The sequence below is a fragment of the Natrix helvetica genome (assembly GCF_964273705.1).
Source record: "Natrix helvetica genome assembly, chromosome: 5".
NCBI lineage: Eukaryota > Metazoa > Chordata > Lepidosauria > Squamata > Natricidae > Natrix > Natrix helvetica.
Window position 1 is genome coordinate 50,369,387 of NC_138551.1, and position 16,245 is coordinate 50,385,631.

The window sequence follows — 16,245 nt, forward strand, 5'->3', positions numbered from 1 at the left end:
ATCCATCTGTCATATCACCTAGATTGGAGTTCAGACATTTCTTCTGAAGGTGAACTATCGGGGAAAAAAAAACCCTGCCAGACTCCCAAATGGAAACATTTGCTTTGAGCATATAGCATTAGTTAATTCTGGACTCGGTTCAATATATTAGTGTTGACATTTAAAATCTTTCATGGCTTGGGTCAGAGGACTAAAAGACTACCTAGCAATATAACTGGAGGTCCTTTGCTATCTTGCCACATATAGAAATAACCATTTCAGAGACGGTATGATGACCCTGTAGAGGTTTCCCTAGATAAGATATTCTATAGTCATCTTACTTTGATTCCCAGAAGAGATGTGTGTTTTTAAATTTTTCCTTGCCCTTTTTCCAAACTACTATACATATGTTCTTTTTATAAATTTATATTTTTTGTGTATTGCTCGGTCATGGAGCATATGGTTGAAGGACAAAACATAAATAGTCATATAAAATAAAATAACTCATTTAAGTAGGGTACATTGAATAATATCTGTCAATTGTCAATATCTGTCAATCTGGTGTCTATGTGACCAGGAGAAGATTTCTAGGTGAAATAAATCTATATGTTTTGTGTAAAGCTGATCCCATGCAGAGGAATGCAGTCAAATTATAATGGTGACAAAGTGCCGGAAAAAGGAGTGGAACTGAAGAGTAAGAATAATTGAGCCACAGGCAGTGGGGAGAGAGCTGGGAATACTGGTTTGGCCAGGCCTCAGGGCCAGGTTACACATTCTCCCATGCATTAACAGCCACAAGAGATCTTTGTTTAAAGGGGGATTTTTCCCCCTCTTCTGGGCACTTTGTCATTTTTGAAACAATAGTAGTGCTTGGGAAAAGAGGTAAGAAGGATAACTGTAATTCTTCTACAGTGTCATTTAGTGGTCTTTCATGTGTCGTAGTTACAAATGTGATCTTAACTGAATTCACAAAAAAATCCTTAGTCATTAGAATATCCCATCATCCTTTAGTAATAACAATAATAAACAACAATAATAAGCTATTCAATTATTATCTGATTTAACAAAACAAGCCAAACACAGACATGTGCAGACACAAATCCAAAATATTTAGGGATTAAGCTCAATTGAACGTAGAATATGAATATGATTATACAGATTTGCCACTTATTTTATGTCAAACAAATTTTCAACTTCGTGGAAAAGGCTTCATTGTTAAACAGGTTGGAGATGACATAAAGAAAATTTCTCAAGACCATGAAAATTAACATACAACTTTCACTGTTTTGAATTGGCATGTTTAAAAAATTACGTTATAAAATAAATATGATTTTAGTTGTCCTAAGATTTACCACCCAGCAAGCAAATTTAATGTCCCTTTAATTCTAACATAGCCTATTGAGACACAGAAAGAAAACTATTTAAAAGCACCACTTTTTGTGTGTGTTTCTATTGTTTTAAATGTATTATTCATGATTTTTGAGGTCTGTCCAGTGATGCATGAAAAGAGCTTTTTCTTTGTTATCCCTCACAGCTAATGGGAAGTTAGAGATCTTCAATTCAGCGTCATGTTTGACGGATGGAAAATCTCCAATTGCAGTCTTTTTGTTTGTTTATTTGGCAGCAGAGCCTAGTTCATGTTTCCACTCCTACTTGTTTACTTATTTACATACTTCTATTACTATTTCTGTGATTGTAAAGAGCAGGACTAGTTCTAGTATTGAATTTCTAGTACATTAAAGAACGAAAGATGTCACAGAAAACTGCTATGCATCTCTCTGTTTTAAAGTAACTCTGTGATGGACAAGGATAGATGCCTTTAGCATGAATTTTGTTGAGCTACAAGTGCCTTGCATTTTGTGTTGTACTTTGTAATGGCCTTGGGAAGCAAGCCTTCCTTAGGGTAGTGGCCTTGAAAAAGAAAGTATTAGCCATTGTTATTCACTATTGTAACCTTATTTTAAAGGGTAAAGCTAGACCATGAGTATTTAATGGAAAGTAGATTTTTGTATGAAAATTTGTACAAAAATGTTGGGTGCAGATGTGAAGAATTGGTCTAGATTAATATTGCTTTCGCTTGGCTTACCATAAAGATTCTAAAGTTACTTGTAATGATATGGACTCCCTCCCCTTACTCTATCATGGGAAGTCTGAGAATTTTGGTTGAATTCCTGGAAGAAAATGTTTTGAATGGTAGTGAAAAATATGTACAAGGAAAGCCTGGAGTGTCAACATAATTGTCAGTGGACCCACATATGCCATTAATTGAGCATTATTGGACAAAAATCATTGTTACAAGTACTTTTGAGCCCAAAATTTAACAATAAGGATGGCCAGAATAATAGCAGAGGAAAGCGTGTCAGCTGTATGATCCTCCTCATTTATTTATTTGTTTTCATTAGAACATGTTATCGGGTTTTATTTCTTATCAAGAGATATGCTTCTGTGAAGGGCTGGCGATCCGCACCTCAATCGAAGGTGGAAGGGAGACTTTCCATTCCTTCTCAGTAAGGGTAATGAAGGATGGAACATGCAGTAACACCTGCTTAATCTAGACTGTTGAAGTTGACTGTGGCTAATTAGCCTGAACTCACCTTTCTAGTTTCATGAGAACAATATCCTTTCAAATTTGTGTTAATAATGAACAGCTACAATAACTCTACTTTTGCAGCTTGCAAATTCGAATTTGAGGGGTCGGTGGTCAAGAGCTTGGTGATAGAATGCACAAGGCCTTGATAAAACATTTCTGAAGGTTGCTTCTCCCACTGTTATATATGCTTTTAAAAGTAGTTTGATTGCATGCAGGGGATACTCATTCTTCATTTTGTTAGCCCACCAAGTACTGTATTTAAACTCTGACCTCTTGATAGTGCTGGTTAAACAAAACCACCTTGATGTGTGACTGGTCGTTTTTGATTTAAAAATGAAATGCTTGTTTCCTTCCCCTTGTACTGTTTTTGGGCAAGTCCTGTTTGCTGTGAGCCAGTTTATAGCTTTGAGCTGTAGTTACGAATATATTCCTCTGCATGTGGATTCATTGTGAACCACATGCTTTCAAATGAAAATAAACTGTAAGCAGTGACTTGGAAAACAGGAATGGGAAATGACCAGGGAAAAAGTCCTAAGTTTAATATTGACCAGAAAAAGAAGCTGCCCAGTTTAATAGACAGTTTATTAAGCTGACCCCTCTCCCCCATAAAGAACCAAATTTTGGAACCATACATAACTATTTTAAGCAGTAATAAGACAAATTCTTTTTTCAAATTCATATTTAAAACAATTCTAAATAAAGATACATCCCAGCTTGGTACACCAGAGTTTCAGAAGCATATGATAACTATGGGAAGAAATATTGTTCATTCACATTTCTTAAATTCATGGAAAATAATGAGATACATATACCAAAATCTGTTAAATTTCTGGAAATATATACAGTCAGTGTAATGTGTTGGAATATTTCTCTCTGGAAAATTTCAAAGAGTTTAATTCCTTGTTTACTAGGACTGCAAGTATATTCTATTGCAGTAAAGTGGATTACATTGAGTGGCCAATTCTGTTTTTCTTTTCCTTTGAAAACTGGAACTGTAATAAAATCATCAGTTCTTTAGGTCATATAATTTTCATGGAGTCCTATCAGGTCCTGACTTTACATTGTCTTTTCTTCCCGCAGGGTGGTAGGAGTCCCAGTGAAAGAAAGGGTCAAAGTTTCTCAGAATTGGAGGCTTGGATGCTGTCGAAGAATTCCACTCCTCAGATGGAAACGCAAGCAAGTGATTCCTTTTCTTTCCTCACCCTACTATCTACTGCTAGAATTACCTTTCTTTGGAATTCATCCCATTTTTGGTCTCTATTGGGCTGTTACGTTGAATTTGGACATTTTGCAATTGCTTATTGTAAGGTTCTACTAGCTTACATCACTAATATTTTTCTAATATTCCAGTTCTCAATACATTCTTAGTTTTATGCGCTCCTTTTCCTGTCACCTAAATGCAGACAGTGGTGATTATTAGTTTTAAATAGGACTGGGTAAAGGGTTGTGAGAAAATAGCCTCTTTCATTACTTCTTGCTTCGAAGAAAGGTAAAGATTTTTCCGCTACAACAGATTATATACATACATACATACATACATACATACATACATACATACATACAAGAAAAGGAAGGGAGGGAGGGAGGGAGGGAGAGAGAGAGAGAGAGAGAGAGAAAGAAAGAAAGAGAAAGAAAGAAAGAAAGAAAGAAAGAAAGAAAGAAAGAAAGAAAGAAGTTCAGGTAATAGCAGATTTTTCCAAAAATAAGAAGACAATATTTTCACCCTCTTTGGGGGTAAAAGGTGGGTCTTATACTCTGAAAAATACGGTAAATTGGCAAATGTATCCTTCATTACCATTTTTTCACATTTTTGATAGTTGTATATATATTTTTCTGCTGGAGCAATTTCCCATATTTTAAATGTCCCTGATCAGATGTTTTGTAATAACAAACTGGCAGTTAGCATCAAGAAATGAAGCAATTCTTTAAATTGTGTTTGTTAATATAGCATTGGAAATATGGGCGATGAACCAGCAGCAGGAAAACATATTAACTGATTTTAACCTTTCAACCGAAAAGCCTGGATATTGATTGACCATTGCCTCAATAGACAATAATATTTGCCATTTTGTCTGCAACGTTGCCAAAACACTCTGGAAAAATTAGAATGTATGCAGTTCAATTTTAATGGATCGTTGTGCTGCTCATGAATTATTTTCATAGTCAATTCTTGATATTTTGTTGAATTAATTGAAAATAAATTCTGTGCTATAAAGGGAACAGTGAACTTCATCAAGTTCAAATCTCAAATCTTCACAAAGTTTTATTAATATTTCAGGAGAAACTAGTCATGCTTTAGGGTAAATGTGTTATATAATGATAATGAGATTCCCTTGCTATCAAATGAAGTAGATATGAACCACTAAACGTTATGAATAATCTTAATTGATGAGAGCTATGTATTTTGAAAAGAAACAAACTGGTCCAGACCATTTTACAAGTTGTTAGGTTGGTACCGCATATTATTTCTTTTTTTAGATTTCTTTCCACTTCCTATAATGAACCACTTTGTTGCTTTTAATTTTTCTTGCAATATCTACCATTATATAGAAGTCTTCTCGGTCACAATATTTTTCCAGTATAATTTTTATGCTTGTTTTCACATCTTTTGTATGGAAGGGCTCCCCATGCCTATTGTATTCATTGCTCTCCTTATAGCATAGAATATTTTGTTTTAAGTTTGAAAAACGGAAGTATGAACACACTCCTATAAAGGAGATTCTTCTTAATTTGAGTTGATTTGGTTGGGATTAATACAAAATACAGCACAAATAGCAATAGCACTTATATACTGCTTTACAGTGCTTTACAGCCCTCTCTAAGCAGTTTACAGAGTCAGCATATTGCCCCCAATAATTTGGGTCCTCATTTTACCCAACTTGGAAGGATGGAAGGCTGAGTCAACATTGAGCCTGGTGAGATTTGAACTGCCAAATTGCAGTCAGCCAGCAGTCAACAGAAGTAGCCTGTAGTACTGCACTCTAACCACTGTGCCACCGCGGTTCATGCTTTAAGAAAGGAGAAGTTTGAAGTTCTAAAACTATAAAGTTCTAATTTAGGATTTCATTTCACCTGCATTTGAAATAAAACTGATTTTAGGCATACCAGCCAGACCAATAGCTAGATTGAATATTGGGTCTCCTTCAGGTCTTGTACTCTACCAATGTTATGGTGTGGTTTTGGAGAGAAAGTGCATTTAAAGATCTCTTAGTTGCACAGCAATTACAAATTTTGTAATTACAAATGACAAAAATTACAAAGCAGATTAAAATATGATATATGCAAATATATACAAATATATATATCTCCAAATCACACACACTGATTTGTATTTAAAATATTTTCCTCTCCAGTTTAATGCCCTGGATGCAACTAGATGGTGATTACCTCTATCTATCCCAAGCAGAAGACATCCACCGTTATTTGCTCCACCGTAAAGGTACCAATTTGGTACGGTATCCTCAGGCAGTTTTCTCTGGTCACCGGGAGGATGTGTGTCGTTTTGTAGTTGATAATGGCCATATTATCAGTGGAGGAGGGTAAGTTCCTTGTTGAAGAGAAACTGGAAGGAGAATGAAGATTGTTGAGTGATTAACTTTGATATATAGATGAACTAGAACAGGAAGAACTGACTTTCAGAACACCTGAATTGTGTGATTGTTTTCTATTGATTATGAAGAGAGCTTTATAACAGTGAGCTATGTACTGTAGTTCCTTGCCTCTTCCTGTTACACCAAAATTGAAATAATTGTACCAAAAAAAACCCAAGACATGGTTATGGAATATGTAATACTGAAATAAAGGAAGATTCTGAATTTTATTGAATAGGTATATAAATAATCTGATTTTCTTAGTGCAAAATAGGAATTGAGTTTGCATAATAATGCAGTAATTTGATTCTTTGAAAAATTGTCATCAAATGTGTCAAACTATATCTGTATATGCTGGAAATTTGCATGAAATTAAAACTGTAGACTTGATTTTTTTTTAAAAAGAATATATACCCTGAAAGGAATATTTTAGAATCAGTTTGTAGACACCTTTTTGTATGCAGAATTTATTAGCATTTTAAATATATACTGAACTCTACATTGTGAAACTTGCATTCTGTTTATATCTCTACTATAATCCCAGCTAGAGCCTGAGGAATTATTCTTCCACTAATTCCCTTTTCTGCTGTAATTTTGCACATATCTATTGACTGCAGCCTAGAATAATTTAAAGCAGAATCCAGTAAATTGGCTTACTTACAGTATAACAGGTCCCTCATCTGGACATGCCCAGCTGTTCATCATATGCCACAGTATGATATTCTGTATGATCTTATATGAGATGGTGATTTTCTTGCTTGTGATTTTATTTTCTAGAGATGGAACTATTGCCCTTCATAAACTTAATAGTTCCTTCAGTTTTAAGATCCTTGGGCATCAACAGGAAGTGAACTGTGTGGATTGCCAAGAGGCTATCATTGTGAGTGGTTCTCGAGACAGAACAGCAAAGGTGGGCACATACATTGTACTGTATATTTGTGGTATCAGGTCAAAATATATAAAGACAGTTGATGGCTGTGATAGTATGCACTTCTTATATTTAACTTTGCGAACAAATAAAAACACAAGGCCAAAGTCCTGCTAACTTCCAGTCCTTGGATAAAGGCACCAAGACCAACTGTTTGGAAGCCCAGAACAGAATATTTTACTTGTTTCACTTCCTTAAATGTCCTAAAGTTGGAACAAAAATAATCAAAAATCAAAAACAGATTGGGAAGAGGATAGTTGGAAGTGTATGCGTCTATTTTATGTGTGAGATCAATGTTGTAATACGTTTATTAACAGAAAATATCTAGCTTGTTTTTTTAAAAAAATCCAGTATTTTTCTCAACTAAAGGAAAAGTACTGGATCAAGATGGCAATATGATCATTTTCTTTAAATTATAACAGTATGAATGTATTTATACATTCATAACTGTGTAACTGTGTAACTGTGTAACTGTGACACTCATAATATGCTACAATGTCTACAGCATCAATGGGTGGAAAATAATCAAGGAGAGAAGCAACTTAGAACTGAAGAGAAACTTCCTGACAGTTAGAACAATTAATCAGTGGAACAGCTTGCCTCCAGAAGTTGTGAATGCCCCAACACTGGAAGTTTTTAAGAAGATGTTGGATAGCCATTTGTCTGAAATGGTATAGGGTTTCCTGCCTAGGCAGGGGGTTGGACTAGAAGACTTCCAAGGTCCCTTCCAACTCTGCTATTGTATTGTATTGTATATCTTAAGAGATTTGTATAGTCCAAAAACTTTGAGAACACGTGATGTTTTAGGTTTTAGGTCTGCACTGGTGAAACTATGAAGGGGAGCAGAGAGCAAGAGGAAGAGTTGCAAAATATTTTCTTCATTTTTTTCCAATTTCCTTCTCTCTATTTCTCCTCCCAATGCATTGAGATGATTATTTTTAGAACAAGGATTTATTTTTATTATTTTCTATATATAGGCCAGAAATATTTTCTGCACTTACTGAAAAACAGTTCTATGTAATTTAGAAGTTTCTACATTTATCCCCAGAAGCTGTTGTAAAAAGCATAAATATAATATGTGATACTGTTACAGCATTAATATGAAATAGGACAGTGACCCAAACCACATATCCATATAGAAACATGACTCAATAGGACTGTGGAACTTGTCTCAAGACAGCATATTTTGATATGGGGCATCTTCTACGTCGCAGTTTGTCTTGGAGGATTTTACTGACTTAATAGAACTGTAAAAATGCGCACTAAGTGTTTATGAGAAGATAGATAACTATATAATTATGGTGGATATTCCACTATGCAGAATTCTGTAGGGTCCAGCGTGCTTGCTCTGTTATTCTGAAGTTGAAGGCATCCCATGACCTTGGGGGCATTTTGAAAGTCATATAGAATTTTCCTTTAATTGTCTTCATTGTTTTTTTTTCCAAGGCTGAAATGGAATCTGGCTCAACTAACACTCTTCAAGCCTGTTCCTCGTGAGCAGAGAATTGCTTTTATTTTTACCCTGACATTTTCCTTGTGTTAACTCCTAACTTGAAGGGAATCCCTATTAGGTCCCCTAATGGGAGCTGTAAGTGCATTGGGTGCTTTGGAAGGATAGTGAGTGTTGATTAGGGTTGAGCTTTGAGTAGCTGCTAATGCACATTCCACATTGATAGGCACCAGATAGCATGCTCCTAGCAATATTTTTAACCTCTATGAGATAGGGATGCATTAAAAGAGCTAAGTTTTTTCTGCTGCTTTTGCTGACACTAGGTGCCAAATTCCTCACTGACACTGAATAGTCTGCAATCCTAAGCATTATCAATGTCAACAAACAAACACAAACAATATGCCCCCTTGAATACCCTTAAGATTTTGAATGGGAGGGGAGTGAGGATAAATGAGTGAGGACCAGATCTTAGCATTGAAAAGTAGAATATCAATTTTGGAGGGTGAAGAGAAATTTTGGAATTTGAAACAGGTTCTGCAATGCAGATTAATATACTCTGTTCCTCAATAGCGTATGGCATTCTGTTATTTCATTGCTATAAACAAAGTTATTCTCCTAAAATCTTGTAACTGAAATAATAGAATGTAGGTTTTACATTAATTTAAGAATGTGTTCAAAATATCTCATTGGGAGGAATTTTCTTTTTCAACACAACAACTATTACTACATCCATCTTATTATGCCTTATTCATTCTTTTTCCCTCTTCAGGTTTGGTCCTTGTCATCGGGCAGGGCTGGGCAATGTCTGCATACAATACAGACAGAAGACCGGGTCTGGTCTATCGCTATTAGTCCATTATTAAGGTAACAAAAAGCACATTGAAAAATCTCTCTTCAATATATGGATACTTCGCATCCAATGTCATGTTTTTTGTTCATGGAGTTGCCTATCATACAATAAGAAGAAGTTTAAAATTTTGTGTCATGACTCAAAGACCTTATTTTGTAGTTATATGTGCAGAAAAAAAGATGCAAGTGGTTTGAATAATATTCCAGTATATATTTTTCCTGACTGAACGGAACCCTAAGATTTGAGAAGTGGAAAGTGGTGGTTTTATTTTATTGATTGATTGATTTCATTTGAGGTGGAGGTGAGAATAGATATACAATAGTTGTTAAATAGGTTAAACCAGTGTTTCTCAAACTTGGCGACCAAGTTTGAGAAACACTGGGTTAAACAAATGACCAAGCAGTCAGTTCTGCTTCTTACTTGAAACTACAAAATCAGTTTTTATTTCAGCCTTTTTCAAAAACTTTATTATGTAGCCATTCAAAGTTAGGAGTGGACTCTCTTAATAACAGCAAATCTAACCTTCATATAATACACGTAAGAGCCATACATATGTAAGAGCCATACATATTCAGAATAATTTATGAAATAAGATTAAATATGGGGAAACTATGAATACTGAGTTTTGTACTCCATTTCCCTCCCATTATTGAACCATCTGACTCACTTGCACAATGCATTACATCTTCACAATTTCATGGTCCTCGTGCACTTTTTCTTTTACTTCCCCATATTTTTTAGATCCCTTCGATTAAGTTTATTTATTTGTTGGTGTTTAGGAGTAGTATTGGATTTGCTTTAGGCAGTAATCTGATTCCTGATACTGTTTCTAAAGGATTTATGGATAAGGAAGTTGTGATTTTCTTCTGCTTTCAGCCTTTGAATGAGTGGTGTGGCTCACCAAGCTTTTTTTTTTTAGAAGGCCAAAGGTTCCATATATACCTTCAACAGTGAATAACCATCCAAATAGTTTTATTTTCATTTCTGCATATTTTGATGTGAGCACACCTTTTGATTGAATAAAAAGCACAGTCTTGCTTACTTTCAAAATTCCAGCACTATTCTTGTAGCCCCTGTTCTCATTATCATTGAAAACACATGTGATCTTTCAAGCTCTTTCTGTTTCTTCCCAATTATGATGCTATGCATTCTGTAACATTTAATTCTTATATTACAGAGGCATGAAGTTCAGTGCTGTATTCAATATGCCCCCGTATACAGAGGATCCTTGGAAATGGGATCTGCGTGTATCAATTCCATTTCTAATTGGTATCATATTGGTATTATAATGTACTGCACTGTCCAAATATTGGATTATGTAAAGTACAAATACAGAGCCTTGCTAAGAAGATGAAAGTCAAAAATAGCATGAAACGAAAAATTGCATTTGTACTATTTGATCTCAGAATATTGCGATACTAAGTATCACATTATTAATAAACATCAGTATTAATTGCAATAGCCTCTAATAAACCAGTATTAATTACAATAGCCTCTATGTATAGATTTTGCATTCTGTATTTCTTAAGCTGACAGAATTACTGTTGAACAGTATCCATTCTAATTTCCAACATGCTACAGTATGTGAGAAAATTTTGTTTTGTGCAACTTTTCCTAAACACTTTTTGCTCCCCAAGCTAAGAAGATGATTAAATTGCAAATAAATGAAATAACAATTGTTGAAGTTTTCACAAATTTCTTAGTTAAAATATAGGAACCGAAAATATAATAATTTGCCACATGCCCAGTTCAAAGTTGTTCCACCAAGTCATTTTTGACTCTTGGCAACTGCCTCCAGCGTTGTTAGAAGTGGTTTGCCATTGCCTCCCTCTTAGGCCTGAGAGGGAATAACTAGCCCAAAGTCATCCAGATTGGACTAGTGCAAAAAAAGGAAAGACATTAAGCAAAAAGATTCTACATAGCCCCTTCTTTTTCATGATTTCCCCATTATTTCCTTCTCCGGTTGTATTCTGAACTTACTGAAACTTTAGTTATTAATTAAATTGAAATGTTTATACAGTTATAATGATCCTAGACCTTATACAGCCCAAAACTCAATAGATATTAATTAAGTCTTTTTGGGAGAGAGGAAGGATGCAATAATTCAGTAACAGAGTTGGAAGGGACCTTGGAGGTCTTATAGTCCAACCCGCTGCTCAAGCAGAACATACAACCTGTTTTGGAGGGAAGCAGGAAATGCCTCTTGTGCATTGGAAGCTGTGGGGTATGGAGCAGGTTGGCTACCACTATAAGACTAAGGAAGGACTGCGTGCTATTCCAGGGGAAAAAGCTCAAGCTTGCCACTTGCCTTATTGTAGGAGGGAAGGTGGCTGGTGTTTCCACTCAATCTGCACTGCTGCAGTGCCATGTGACAGTTGCTATTGCTTGTTAAGACGAGGTGGCAAGCTTGTTCAGGACTCCTCACAAATTGTGAGCTCAGGAGTTTATATCACTATATTTATTTACATTTAATTTTGTGTGCGCTTACTGTGTCTCATAGAAGTCGTTTCTCTTTGAAAAAAGAAGAGGCAGCTGGGAGTTTACAGCCAGAGACTTACAGGAATGGCAGGTTTTAAGAAGGAGCTATTAAATTGGTGAAACTGATCAGTTGCATTTGTTTGGCAAAATGGGTGAGGCTAGGTGTTTTATGCTAGATTGTATGCTTGCTTGTTTGTTGATAGGGTTGCCAGGTCTGCTTCCAAAAAATAGCGGACAAGCCGGGGTGTGTGTGTTAAGTAGTAATTTTTTTAAAAAAAATTACAATTAAATTATATATTTTCTTACAAACAGCAAAATAGTATTTACATAAAAACAATGATTAGCTTTTATGTTTATAATGCTTCAACGAAATCTTTGGTTTGACAAATTCGCGCTCAACATATTGAGGCTGGTACTCATTGAACCTCAAATGATGATACGTTATTGAGTGTTCCAAAACATCCCTATCCAACTAAGAAAAAAGTATAACATAAAAATCATAGGTAAATGCGAGTTAAGAAAAATAATATGTAAATAATTTTATATACTTTTATTAAATGTCTTGTGAAACAATTGAGTATGATTAATAATTTTTTCGGAGAATCGAGTTCAATGGATATTCGATCTTTGTCTCATTCTAACTTATGAAAAAAAAAAAGACAAAACGCGATTCTCCTATCCTTATTCTCTTAGACTGTACAGCTTTAGATTACGTACCATTTCATCATAAAGCTTTTGAATAAAAAAAATGTCCACTATTTTGTGAAAAAAAATAGTGAACATAATGTGAAAAAAGTGGACTGTCCGCTCAAATAGTGGACACCTGGCAACCCTATTTGTTGAGCATATGGACTTTGTAATGGGGGTGCCTTATAGTTGGGAACTGTTTCCTCGGTTAAATGATCAATCAATAGCTTAGTTCCAGGGAACACGGAGGCAGAAAGAGGAGAGGTAATTGGGAGCTTGTGATCAAGAGAGCAAACTAGAACAATGTTTTTAAATTTTAATGTCATTTTATTTTTTGCAAAGCAGTTAGGAGGGACAGAATGTTGGGGAGAAATGATTTTCTTCTTTGACACTAAGTATCAAGGAGTGGAAGACACAACTGCAAAATCAGTAAAAATATAGTGTAGGGCAGTGGTGGGTAACCTTTTTGGTGCCAGGTGCCCAAAGCGTGCCCACACAGAACCCAAAATGCAATGCGAGTGCTCCTGCGCATGAGCGTGCATCCCTGCGCATGCGCTTCACCCCCCTCGGCCATTTTTTACTTCCAGGATTGTGCAGGAGACTTTCCAGGCCCAAAACAGGATGCGGGGGAGGGGATGACTTGCGCAGCATCCTCGCGCCCTGTTTTGACTTCCCGGTTGGTGCAGGAGGCCTTCCAGGCCCAAAGCAGGGTGCGCAGGGGTTCACACACACTTACAAACCCCGAAAATGCAATGTGAGAGGCCCCTACACACACCCTGTGCATGCACGCATGTGTTCCCCGCATGCGCTGCCCCCCCTCGCACATGCACAGCAGAGACCCGAAAACCAGTTGGTTGGCGGGAGGTGCGTGTGCATGCATGGTGGAGCTGTACTGGCATGACGGCTGACATGCCCGCAGACAGGGCTCGGTGTGTCACCTGTGACACGCGTGCCATAGGTTCGCCATCACGGGTGTAGGGGCTGTCATTTAGATTAGAATTCCTAAAGAATAAGAAAACCAAGATGATAATAATAATACCTTGGAGATGAAATCAACAAACAAGTTAAAAAGGCAAACAGACGTCAACAAAATGGAAGATCAGTACAGTTCTGGGCACTTCCATGATACAACTCAAAGAAATGCAACAAGAATGTAGTTTGGATTAAGGAGGTGAATAAGAGTAAAAAGGAAGCTTAAATAAAACGACGTGTAGCAATAGCCATGAGAGTGGTGGAGAAAGGGGCAAAGGGGCAAGATCAAGAAATAATCAGCACAGTGAAGATGAACTGCGACTAAAATCCAAACTCAGTTAAGGAAATGCCATCAAAGCAATTAACATTTGGGCAATTCCAGTCATCAGATACACAGCTGGAATGGTAGACGAGACTCAAATAGAACTAAAAGTCCTGGATAGGAAAACCAGAAAAATAATGACCATGACCCATGACCCTTCATCCTTTCAGCAGTCTTAACAGACTCTACCGAGGAAAATAGGCGGGTGTGGAATGTTGTAAGTACATCATGCAGTTGAACATTATTAGTAAAATACATGGGAGTATATTTAATATTATAACTAGATTTCTGTGAACATAGTCTGGTATATAACAAATAAGCTCTAAAGGAAATTCAATTTTTTTGGTACGTGGTTTTAATTTTTGCATTTCTGTTATAATAGTATGCGTTCTACCATGGAAACCAGGTAAAAGAATTGTTATGCAAAAAAACAATAACTGCAGCTTGAATAGTGTATCTCATTTTTTATTTTGAATTGCAATGTCTTTCAAAGTCAATTTTTTAATGAAGAGTTTTAAATTTGGAGCAATATCTGAAGTAGAATTTTTAAAGCCTAAATTAATGTTGGCAAATTAAAACAATGAAATATCCTGAACTCAATAGTTGGGCTATCAGAACATTTTTTTCTATTCTGTATTTTGGTATATTATTATTTATGTATTAAATTTGTGTGCTGCTAAATCTAGCATTGTCCTTACTTATGGCACAGACAGAGCCTGGTTATTTGAAGGACCCCCAACTCCTGTCCTATCTGTCTGGCTGTTAAATTAGACATAGTTGATGTATTCTGGGTTAGAAAAGTCCCTTCAGTGTTGCATGCCTGAACTCTGGAATGAGATTTCTCTTGAAATCTACGTGACTCCACGTGACTGCTGGCATTCTGAAAAGGCTTAAAGGCCTGGCTTTTCTCCCAGACCTTGGGTTAGGATGGTTGCTTATTTCTGTTTTTCATAATTATATGAAATTTTATTTTTATTCTGTAATTTTAATTCTACATTGCCCATTGTACATTTGGAGCCAAGTGGTGCCCAAATTAAATCATTTGCTTCCTAATGCACTCCACAGTAATTCGAAGTAATGAGCATGTAAGGGAGACCTGTTTCTTTCCATTCTACTACGGCAAGTGAGCACTGTTTGACGTTTTATTTTGAAAATAGAGTTAGAAACTAACAGAGCAGCTCAATATTTCCAGCCCCAACAGTGAACACAGTCATTTAACAGATTTTTTTTTTATTAGCTGCACAATATTAAGAATCTTTGAGCTGCTTGTTCAGCGCTCCTTCTAGAGTTTCAGGTGGTAAGCACTGAGTGAATTGCTATTACTGGGCGTGCTCTTGTACTGCACACTGTTTTATCTTCCTAAGTGATGACCTGCAGGGCTGGCCTCTTGTCAGAACACTAACGTCTCTCCCTGGAGTGAACACACACTCTCTGTCACAATATTTACCTAGTGTGTTTTTCCCCCCACTGGGTGATAAATGGAAGCTTGCAGAGTGGCTTCTCCATCAGCCACCAGGTTTGGATCACTTGCTTGTTTTATGAGAAGGCTGATCCCACCGCATTTCTTTTTTCCTTCCCACCCCCAGTATTAGAGACGATTAGCCACGTCATTAATTCTTCAATTTGATGGCTGATATAGCAAGGCCTGAAACACACTGCTGACCCTATATAATAGAACCTTAGCTCCTTAACATATTAATGATGGGAGAAGTTAATTAAAATTCCAGAGAGAGAAGGTGTCAGTTAACCTATAAACCTGCCAGTTCCAAAAAAAAAAAAAAAAAAACCCCAAACAAAACCAAACCTTACGGTTGCTATTCTAGAAAGAAGAAACAGTTTGTGGGGTGGGGAGCAAGACTTTTTCTTCATCCAACTTTTAAGTCTTTGAGTAAAAATAATTTCAAGGTGGCTAAATATCCTAGTCTGGTTTTAGATTCCTGAACTTCTTTGCTCTGCATAGACACATATTTTAAACAAGGAATTATTGCCTGTATAATGGAGCATACATTTGCATTAATTCAAAATTGCTGATATGCGCTGTGACTGTTCTTTTTTTTTCTTACGATATTTTAGAATTCTAAGGATTTGGGCTAGCACTTCAAGCACTTCAGTAACCTAATTCTTTTATAGTAGTAACAAGTATACCTCTGTGCAGGGTTGAAATCAAAAGCGTCTTGAATACCAAAATGTGCACTATCATACAAGATAAGCTTGGTTGCCTCCTTGATATCTATGGGACAGATGGAAAGAGGCAGTAAAAGACTAAAGATCTAGCTTTTCAGTTTACTAGGGCTACTTGTGTCTAATTTTCATCATGCCCTACACTATTAAGGCTTGCCTTTGGTTATGTCTTCAGTTTTATAATATGCTTTTAACCATTTAATAAGAGAACACACTAT

At 36.2% G+C, this 16,245-nt stretch overlaps 1 protein-coding gene across 1 annotated transcript in view; it reads left to right on the forward strand.

The window, feature by feature from the left end:
- Window positions 1-16,245, forward strand: part of FBXW4 (F-box and WD repeat domain containing 4) — a 78,788-nt gene that overhangs the window by 3,733 nt on the left and 58,810 nt on the right. Inside the window, exons 2-5 of the mRNA XM_081953514.1 lie at window positions 3,650-3,745; window positions 5,923-6,108; window positions 6,937-7,069; window positions 9,307-9,401. Coding sequence (XP_081809640.1) covers window positions 3,650-3,745; window positions 5,923-6,108; window positions 6,937-7,069; window positions 9,307-9,401 — 510 coding nt within the window. The remainder of the gene's footprint in view (window positions 1-3,649; window positions 3,746-5,922; window positions 6,109-6,936; window positions 7,070-9,306; window positions 9,402-16,245) is intronic.